General features: G+C 37.4%; 2 protein-coding genes across 2 annotated transcripts; one reads left to right on the forward strand and one right to left on the reverse strand.

Annotated features, from left to right (window-relative positions):
* The first annotated feature begins 2,826 nt into the window (after positions 1-2,826).
* LOC122029673 lies at positions 2,827-3,934 on the forward strand. The gene is made up of 4 exons (XM_042588762.1): positions 2,827-3,119; positions 3,294-3,375; positions 3,454-3,615; positions 3,694-3,934. Exons 1-4 carry the CDS (start codon positions 2,901-2,903, stop codon positions 3,756-3,758), a joined length of 528 nt encoding a protein of 175 aa, XP_042444696.1. The 5' UTR covers positions 2,827-2,900; the 3' UTR covers positions 3,759-3,934.
* On the reverse strand, positions 3,900-9,029 carry LOC122029672 (putative serine/threonine-protein kinase). Its single transcript, XM_042588761.1, has 8 exons — positions 8,843-9,029; positions 8,676-8,772; positions 8,114-8,244; positions 6,778-6,893; positions 5,912-6,122; positions 5,593-5,830; positions 4,895-5,042; positions 3,900-4,521 (listed from the first exon to the last, which is right to left on the reverse strand). The coding sequence occupies exons 3-8, from the start codon at positions 8,184-8,186 to the stop codon at positions 4,171-4,173; spliced, it is 1,137 nt and encodes a 378-aa protein (XP_042444695.1). The 5' UTR covers positions 8,187-8,244; positions 8,676-8,772; positions 8,843-9,029; the 3' UTR covers positions 3,900-4,170.
* Positions 9,030-10,376: the final 1,347 nt, after the last annotated feature.

Raw genomic sequence — 10,376 nt, forward strand, 5'->3', positions numbered from 1 at the left:
TGATCTACCGAGATTTCCCTTGCCTAGCCTACAACTAAGACTTCCCTTGCCTAACTGTAGTTAGGACTAGTCACTCGGTTGACTTCCCACCCTTGCCTAGTCACGACTAGGACTTCCCATGAACAAGCTCCATTAAACTTACTTAAACATATTTGTCGGACATTAAAACCTTGGAGATCGATTGCACCAACAGGTATGAGGCCTTTTGGGTAGAGTCCAAGAACAAAGTTATGAGGGCCTAAGCCCAAAGTGAACAATATCATGACATTGTAGAGATATGCGGATATCCTTTTGCATAACACGATGAAAACAATTCGTTGCAAATTAACAACGAAATTTGTGACAAAAAGTAATCATCGCTAATTAGTAAAGAAATTTGAGAAGAAAATATGGTCTCAAAATTAGAAAAAAATATTTTGTAACAAATTCATCGCTAAAACTACATTTGTTGCAAAAATTATCGCTAATTTGTGATGAATCGTCAATTCATAACCAAATTTAAAGATCGGCCATGTTCTCAAATTTTGTGACAAAATCCTCCCCGATCTTCTAACTCCCTCTTGAGGCGATGGCGATGGAAAATTTAAAGATTGGGAGGGATTTCAAATATGAAATTAGTCGCCAATTGGGCTACGAATATGTCATTCGTCACCAATTGACTATGAATTTGTAATTCATTGCCACATTGATGATGAACTTGGCGACGAACTCGAATTTGTCGTCGAAAACCCTAAACATTTTGACACCCCCCAAATCCCTTAACTCCCTCTTGACGCGATAACGACGAATTCTTGACCTACTCTGGTCACCAAATTTGAAGGTAAGCTTCCTCTCCTCTCATTTCCCCTTCCCTCATTGGCCGGATCTGGCCATGGCGAGGTGCGGAGGTCGCCAACCATGGTCGTGAGGCTAAGCGCAACCTCAAACATCGACTTAGGTTGGTCGTGAGGAGGCTAGCTGCCGCACCCTCAAGGCTAGTTGTTGCACCCTTGAGATTGGCCTTCGCACCTCGAGGCTGACCATCAGACCTTGAGGCTAGCTGGCCGGCCGCTAAGGTTGATCAGCCATTGAGGCCCGTTGAGGTTGGTCGGCCGCTGAGCCTAGATGGCCACTGAGGGTCGGCGGCGACTGAGGCCAACCAGCCATTAAGGTTGGATTAGGCCGATCATGTGCTTGGAGACGAAATTTATCAAATATGTCATGTTCGTGTTAAATTATGAACCATGCTTCAATCTATCCAGAATTCTAATGTTATTAGAAAAAAATTCAAGAAAAATATTTATTGCCCTAATGCTTTTTTTTCAGGAACCACTTGTTTAAATTATGATGTGTTAATTTTGCAGCCAACATATATAGCCAGGAGATATGGTCCAATATAATATTTTCTTAATATTGTCTAGGTAGGTCTCTCTATTTGACGTAGACTTTAAGTATTTGAAGATACTCTTCTTTGTTGACTTGCTTTAGGTATATTTATAATAATTATTATTTAATGATTTAATGATAGTGGATGTTCATTGGGCACTCGTTACTAATGTTATAATGTTACTTATTTACAACAATTCATTATGTTACTATTGTTGATGAGTACTAATTTTTTTATAGATGTTTTGATTAATGATGGTGGTGGTGATGGTTCATTGAATTTGTTGTGTATGAATGTTATTTGTTTTAGAATTAATGTTTTTGAATATTTGTTATTTGATTGAGTTTATAAATTCTTTATTTTTGTATTTTGATTATTATTGTTAATTTGTTTCAAATAGGGTCGATGAGGGTCAAAGAATGTAGTGGAAATTTGAAACCTATGTCAGCATAAATTTTTACATATTTAGTTATGTGTTAATTTATAGGATTTTCTTCCTTGTTAAGAATAATACCTTTTGTTAGTTTGTTTTCTAATGCAGAAAAAAAAGATAAATATGAAATTAAAAGAAAATTTCTGCCGAGGAAGAAGAGGATAATGGTCTCTTTTTATATCTTTTCCTCATTTTGAGACCATTTGTTTTGAGATATTTTGAATATGATAATTTGTTGAACTTGAAAAATGTTATTGGATCTTTGTATATATATATATATAAAATAGAATACAGAAATGTACAAGTATTGTGAGAGAGAAAGGTTTGTGATAAATTTTGTGACGAATAATTATCGTGGTAGAATTATCATAAATACAATGTTGTATCGCAAATCTAGGGCAAAAATTTTTTCGTCGCAGATTGACGACGGAAAACTTTTTGTCACAGATTTGTGATGGAAAACTTTTCATCACATCTTCATGATAAAATTTGATTCCTCGTAGATTTACCATAAAAATTTGTTTCATCGATCGCAAATTTATAATAAATCTATTTTCATTGTAAATTTGTAATGAATCTAGTTTTGTTACAATATGTGATGAAACCTTTTTTCATCACAAATTTGTGTTTGGGACACGTTGAACTGTGATATGAATTGTGCAACGAATTTTGTTTTCGTCCTAAAATTAAAACGAATTTTATGGGAAAAAAGTTTATTATAAAATTTGTATTATTACATCGTAGAATTAGACAACTGACTTACATGCGACGTGAAAATTTTGATCGCAATTTTTTTTTTCTTTTGCGACAAATTTTTTATTAAAATTCGTCGACCAGTGTGGCAGTGATCGTTTACGCCCCTATTATTAGCGGTTTCCATCCTTTCTTTCCGTACTTATAGCAAACTCCAGCCTGCAAGAACTGAGGGAACTGGCAAATTCGTGGCGTCGATCGAGTCACTCCAGCAGACGCTCCTAAACATGTGGAAGAGTTTTGTTCTGATCAAATCCAACGAATGGTCTTGGATTTGCCATGCGCCTTGGCCCACTCTACTAGCTAGCTAAATTGCTCTGACGAACCACGACGAGACGATAGCCACGAATGGCTTCCACCGCTCTCCTCTCAGCTCCTCCGGCAGCAGCGCCGGCTGCGTCCGTTCCAGCTCCTAAGCAGCGCGTAGCCACGGTGCATGTGGCTGCGGTGCCCCTGAGGGCCGCCAAAGGCCCTGCCCAGACGCTGCTGTCCGCCGCCTACTCTGTGGGCGTCTGGCAGCTGCAGCACTTCGTCGTCATCATCCGGCCAGATCCATCTCAGTCCCAGGTGATTCCTGCTTTCCAATTTTTTAGTGCAAGAAGTGCAGGAATATAGAAATGAAGAGCGAATGGTGCTGAATTTCAAAAATCAGTGTGCTACAAAAACTTTATTGGATTCGCTGAGAATTCATCAGTTGAATTGCAGATTGATAGGGTGTATGTTTTTGCCTTCTTCTTTCAGGTGGTTGCCTTTGATTTTCAGCCTCAAGATCCCGAGAACTTCTATGCATTACTAGCTGTCTTAACTCAGAAGCACATGCCCGGTAGGCCTCTGTCTATCCCATTAAGTACATGAATCGAGTTCTTGATTCTGACTAATATGTTTTTCCTCTTTTCTCTAGGAGTTGTTCTAAGAAGGAGCTTGCGAAGATTACCCAACACGAGGTGCTGGTTTATTGGATTCGCTGACTCTGATGATGCTGTAGATGAGGCTGACAGATTCAGTAAAAGCTGGTCGACTGAGCTGATTGTTGGAGAGCACGACTGTCGCCATTTTGCAAACGGTTATAACATATTAACAACCTCTGAATTCTCACTTCGAAATTGGCTGTTGAGACAAAATTTCTGTGCTGAATGTCAAGGATTGGTTGAATGCCTGACCGGCGAGCGACATGTTTTGAGCTATCTTCAAACAATCTCCCAGTAGATGAATGAACCTGTGAATGCTGGAGAAGAAAAAAGGTACATCCATGCTCAGAAGCATTTGCCACTTCTTACCGCTTGTATGATCTTTTGAGTTGCATATATACAAGTGTTATTAGATGTTTCATGTGTTCTGTGCTTCACCTAATCCAGAAAAATTCTTATATGTTCTTGAAACTATTTTACATGTCTGTTACAGAATACCTCTTTTTTTTTTTTATCAACGCATCATAAATATATGATATATATACAAAAAAAAAAATAGTCATTACCATTTACCAACTATAAAGAAAACAAAATCAGATACAGGATCAGAATCCATTGGCCTGATCTGCTAACAGAAATCTCTGAAAGGTTCCTTGATTGCACTTGTTTTATGCAAAAGAATCCCACTTGATACACTGCTTTGGCAAAATTCACCTTGGAGAAATTTCAGTACAAGTAGCCTGACTCAAGGAGAATGGGATGGTTGTGTCGATGCTTGTGGAAAATTTCGACTGAGAACTCGTGGAAGTTGTTGGACCTGAACCTTTGACAAATTTGCCAGAGTCTTCCATGTAACCAGGCTGGGTAATTTCTTTATCATTGAGCTGTACTGGCTTCGATAGCATGTCAACAACTTGGAGCATGGTCGGCCGACGCACACTTGCAGCTTGTGTGCAGAAAAGAGCAACTTTGATATACCTTAAAACTTCTTCATGGGGGTAGTCTTTCAGAGCAGGATCTACAATCTCAATTACCCTCTTATCCTCAAACAGCTTCCATACCTGTGAATGGAAAATGAATTAATCAATATGATGGCTAACAAAAATCTGTAGGATCGGTGCATCAACTTAGCGTTGGCAATTCAAGCATGTGGTCAAGGCGATGCAATGTTGAAAAGAAGACATTTAGCGTTTTAGGGAAGATCAAACAATCAATTTTACAGGATGGACCATTCCAGCAATAAAAACAACCTGCCAAGAAATATTTCAAGTGTGCTACCACCATTACAAATATAGGAATGGTTTAATATAACCTATCTCAAGCTATACGATTGCACAAGATATTGCTAGCTATAAGTGACAAACGATAAAACAGAAGATAACATGAAATGGTGGGAAAGTAGGTACATGGAATATACTCGAAATTAGTCCTTACCCATTCCAAAAGTGGTTTTCCTCTTTCTGAAAATGACCTCGAGTTGCTTCTGCCACTAATTATTTCCAAAAGGACAACACCAAAGCTATAAATGTCTGCTTTCTTTGTCAATTGGCCTTGCAAAGCATATTCAGGTGCCAAGTAGCCACTGCATCAAATGTAATCATTATTTAGTATCAAAAGAGAAACTTATGAATCTTACTAAAAAAAACCCATATAAACATACCAAGACATTCAAAATTTTTGCATACCAAGACATTAAAAGAAAAACTATTTAGAGAACAAGACTTTTCACTTTCCCTATTCTACGGAGATTTTTAGTAGGTACTTTTAGTAATTCATCAACCTTGCAGTTTAGCTTAAACTGAAATGACAGCTTAAACATGCAGTAGCATATTGTATCATGAGTGTAACTTCATATGCTATTTAAGTTAAGCATTGCACCTATTCATCTGATATGCTGATGGATATGGTCCTAAACCAAACCTTGGTGATAATGTTAAATCATAAATGACTATTAACATCTTTAGTAAGACAATGTATATCACTCATTTCTATATTAACTTTGAAATAAAGTAACCTTTAGTGTAGTGTAAGACATTTTGCAATAGTTGTCGGTTGCTAATGCATAATAGAGAATATAAGAATACAGAAAGAATTATTAATCTAAGGACGCTCAATGATAGGTGAAATCATACGTTGTTCCAGCTACACGGGTGCTGATGTGGGTAATATTGTCAGGAAATAACTTAGCTACACCAAAATCTCCAATCTTGGGGACAAAATTGCTGTCAAGAAGAATATTGCTAGGTTTGATGTCCCTGTGAACAATTGGTGGTACAAGAACCTCATGAAGATGTGCAATTCCCTTGGCAATACCCAAACAAATCTCAGATCTGATCTGCCAGTTCAGCTTAGTCGCTTCACTGATTGGACCTAGAAGATAAAACAAACAATTGATTAAATTATATATGCCAATGAAACCAACAACCAGTTATACTAAAATGTGACAGTTACCTAGTACTGCACGGACTAGGCTACCATTTTCCACAAACTCGTATACTAAGATGCGATTGGCGCCTTCAACACAGCAACCAATAAGCTCAACAAGGTTTGGATGCTTGACATTGGAGATAACGTCAATCTCAGTCAAGAACTCTCTAACTCCTTGACGTGATTCTGCAGAAAGTACCTTTGTTGCAACAACTACTCCATTCCTAAGGGTTCCCTGACACAATTGCAAGGGTAAAAGGAGAAACGTTTGAGAGATATTATTTTTTGAATCACAATTCAAAATTCAAAAACTATGTATTCCTATTATTTGTTTATTGTTTGTAAGCTCAACATAAGATTCCTCTATCTGGATTTTACTGTGTTAGTAAGCTTGAGTAACAGAAAGAAAAACAGCTTTGGTGCATGCCATGTGGAGTATGGAAAGGACATTTAATAACATAGGGTACTTTTAAGAAGTATCTCCAGATTTTCAAGCATTATTACTCTAAAAAAACAGCCATTGCCATAGTTAAGAACAAAACTTATTCTAGGTTCCTATAAAGATAAAGAACATCCAAAGGACTCCAAAGTTTTTATTAGAAAATGTTGGATATCTAATAAATGTTGTCTTTTACTTGAATGGAAAGAAATAGGATGAAAATGAAGCAGTTTAAGTCAAAGTGTAAAGAAAGAAATGATATATCAACTCACTTTCATTCTATTCTATTCATCTTGTTTCCTTGGACAGAATCCAAAGAAAATAAATAATATAGAAGTAACATAGATTCTTGAAACACCCATATAAAGCCCAAATGCAAACTGTAGGACAGTAAACATGCTATCTCTACAATAAATATCACAAGCTAGAACACTTAGATTTTGATGCATACCTTGTATACTGTTCCAAAACCACCCCGGCCAATTTTGTTGCTTGGATGGAAATTGTTTGTTGCTAATTTAAGCTCAAGATAAGAGAAAAGTCTTATATTCTTTTCTGATGAAAGCACTGTAAGGAGAATATGAGTTAATAAAAGATAAGTCACACATATTGACAGGGAATTTGAATGATATTATTGGAAATATATATACAAGGTATTAGTGAAAATTTTCAGTACAAAAATGTGTGTAATTACACACGTGAAACAAGTGTCAAGAAAGCACCCAGTTTGAGTCTTTTCTAGATATATTAATAAGCATAAGGACCAATTATTTGTAAAATGTAGACAATATGAAAGAAGATCCTCATAAGCTGAACTAAAGGATCAACACATGGAAGGCAGGCTTTGCTGAATGAGATGATCTTTACAAAACAGAGGTTTGTGGCTGTGTGACCTGTAAACGTTCTGTAGTAATAATCATTTGTTAGCAGGGATTGGAGATGACAAAGTAAACAGGCTTTGCTACTCAGTTTATGAAATATACACTATCAAATTTGTGTTGCAGTTTCCACAATGCCATAGGTCACCATACTATGGGAGTAGGAAATGTGTGAATCATGAAGATCATGCTCAGGAGTAAATTTCAGACTGGGGATGAGCCTAGTAAGTTATTCGGAGTTGAACTTGGTAGAAGTAAACATCTAGGTAACCAGAAGACTAATGGAACATAACTATTCATTTTTCATGTACCCAATAAAAAGGGTTCATTTGGACAATTTCTCAAAGTATAGCGGCAACTCTTTTCTCAACGTATTCATGGTCCCATTTACTTTCCAAACGAAAAGGCGTGCATATACAAGGTCTTGTAGATATTGAGCCAAAATTTCTTAAATTTGAACAATTTGAGCAGTCACAACCTACCAACTAAACCTATTATAATTATCATATCCTTCGCTAGAAATTACCTAGCGAATTATGATTAATCAATATTAACCTTATAGTGTGACAAAAGGTGCAAAAAAGTAATAAATTTTTTTATGAGGACGTTCTTGTAGCCTTGTATAGGGATCAATGAAGTGATAAGATTCACGTGGATGATCTGAAACAGTTAAAACAGACATGAATTGGGGATGATTCATATGAGAACAAGCGACAATGAAGTTTCATAAGCTTTCAATACCATGTTAATCACATGAAAGTCATATATGATTCTGATAAAAAAGTAATATCCAAATAGGAAAGAAAGTGGAAGGCTTATCTCGATTCACAGGCTACACTACAGAGAATATTGCAGGTGCCAAAGAAAGACATAATTGTGAACATAATAATTGTCCCAGAAATTGTTTACCATTTTGTTCCCTTGCAGAAGGATTAAGATGCTTTTTCCGGGACAATGAAGCACCAAAACAGGAACAACTCATGTTCCCTTGTTCGATTCACCAATTCCAATACCACCAGTTCAGCATATGCTGCCTCACTCTGATATGAATATGAGCATATTAGAGAAGGAATATATAGAGCTAATTTTCCATGAAATCAAAGTTTTGGTATTAAAAAACTCACAAATTCATTCATCATACATGTATATTTAAGTGCATAACTACTACGAGCAATGATTCAAGTAAATGAGCTAAATGATGCCACTTCCACGGCGCTTAGCACAGAAGTGGTAGCTCTTAGCTACTAAAAAATCAGGGCATCCACACATTTTTAGATCATCCAAGAATCTGCCCCAGCTGTTCGAGACAAAGTCCAAAGAGCGCACAGGTAAAAACAATCCTCTCTTTACGAAAGAAGCATTCGAGAAATCGTTCGTCAGCAGGTAAAGCTTTCATGAAAATATTAATTATCCACCCAAAACAAGATAAAGATCCCGTAGAAACGAGTGCAAAAATGCGAAAAGATCGAACCTTTTTGCAGATTCACGATCCGCAACGCTGCGATTACAGAGGTGGGCAAGCGATGCTCGATTTAAACCAGTGGCTTCCACCAGTAGTCCACGAATCCCTAACGCAAAGAAGAAGTCAAAGAGGGATAACAGTTCAACTTCAATGTAAAATGTGTAGAATTCTTCTACCGATTTAACAGAGCGAGCCACAGCCGAAGACTTCGTCGCCGCTGTAAATAGTCTCCGACGCTGTCGTCGTCGTGAAATGTGTTAGGTTGATTTAAATGACACCGACTGCTTGCTCCCCGTCGTTCCCCGCCGTCGGATCGGCGACTTCCGCGTGGTCTAGGAAGTCCTGTTTATATCTTTGATGCCGCAGATTGCTGCGATCACGTGCTAAATAATAAATATCAACTGCGGCATTTGGGCCGGGCCATCTTTAATCCGAACCGACCCGGCCCGATTTGGCATTGTCGGATGGGGCTATGGGAATGGGAAATAAAAATGATTAACCTTAAGATTTTTCTTAGCCGTCCGATGCATGAGAAGGGGGGAGAGATCACCGTCCGCTGTCGACTAAGCCATGTGTCTCCTTGAACAACACCTTTAATTATAGGACTAATTCTCCTTAAGTGGAGGTCATAATTATTGACTAATTTGGGACTTTGTTGTTATTTTAATGAAAAATAACAAATATAATTTGTTTTATTAAAACATTGTCAAAGATCAATCATAATCACTAGAAGACAAAGACTTGGGATTGGACTTTCAGTTCATCACAATTCAAAGTCAAATATTATTTATATATATAAACTCGAACCTATTCAAAAGGTGTCGTTTATTTCTAATTGATAGTTTGACATGTGTTTTTATGGATCTCATTTATTTCTAATTGGTAGTTTGACTTTTTAAGAATTTTAGATTTATCTTATTGAATTGCCCTCAAATACACATTATTATTTTTTATCATACACCATAAAACATTTAACCGTTATAAAAAATGTAGCTCGTATATTATTATAACATCTATGATTCTATAACTAGTATCATAAAATTTATTTTTTTAAACTATATTTATATTATAACAGTTATAAAATTATAATTATTATAATAATTACTATTTATAACTATTACAATACATGCTTATAATAACTACTATAATGTTATAAAATTCTTCTATAACATTCATGTTACAATAGTTACTATAATTGATCCCGTCAGGAAGCTGAGAAGATGAACTTGTCGGTGTGACGTGTCTAGAAGGTTGACCGCATTCCCATGACCCGGAGGTTGAGCTATATCCCGTGTTGACTAAGTCGCCCAGAGTCCTCTGGTCAATAGTACCTATAGCCAGCGACCAGGTTGCCCCGGTCTCTGGTACCCCGATGCTCGAGGCAGATCCCACGAATGTATAAGCAATCAAATAATAACAGGACAATAAAGTAAATGTAGAACGAGTGCGATGACGTACCCTGGCCCCGGGGGGCGCCCTCGGATGGATCGGTGAGTTGATCGCGGTGTCGATCGAGTCGTAGCGGCCCAGACGAGTAGATGGGTGTGAGCTAGCTGAGGAGTCGGATCTGGAGGCGTCGACACGAAATCCGATGCAACATGGATCCAAGAGGACGGCACACAGGTTGAATATGATAGCGGCTCGCAGGCCGACACATGGCACACAGGCCGGATAATGCTAATAACTCACAAGCATGATAAACGGTACGAA

The sequence above is a fragment of the Zingiber officinale genome, chromosome 10B, assembly GCF_018446385.1.
Source record: "Zingiber officinale cultivar Zhangliang chromosome 10B, Zo_v1.1, whole genome shotgun sequence".
NCBI classification, from domain to species: domain Eukaryota; kingdom Viridiplantae; phylum Streptophyta; class Magnoliopsida; order Zingiberales; family Zingiberaceae; genus Zingiber; species Zingiber officinale.

Excerpts from the sequence above, each read along its gene's own strand:
- LOC122029673 (XM_042588762.1), top strand. The coding sequence starts at position 2,901 with ATGGCTTCCACCGCTCTCCTCTCAGCTCCTCCGGCAGCAGCGCCGGCT. Across the intron at positions 3,120-3,293 it reads CAGATCCATCTCAGTCCCAG|GTGGTTGCCTTTGATTTTCA; the intron begins GTGATTCCTGCT and ends TTCTTCTTTCAG. Across the intron at positions 3,616-3,693 it reads CTGTCGCCATTTTGCAAACG|GATTGGTTGAATGCCTGACC; the intron begins GTTATAACATAT and ends CTGAATGTCAAG.
- LOC122029672 (XM_042588761.1), bottom strand. The coding sequence starts at position 8,186 with ATGAGTTGTTCCTGTTTTGGTGCTTCATTGTCCCGGAAAAAGCATCTT. Across the intron at positions 6,123-6,777 it reads GTTTTGGAACAGTATACAAG|GGAACCCTTAGGAATGGAGT; the intron begins GTATGCATCAAA and ends CAATTGTGTCAG. Across the intron at positions 5,831-5,911 it reads CCTAGTCCGTGCAGTACTAG|GTCCAATCAGTGAAGCGACT; the intron begins GTAACTGTCACA and ends TTTATCTTCTAG.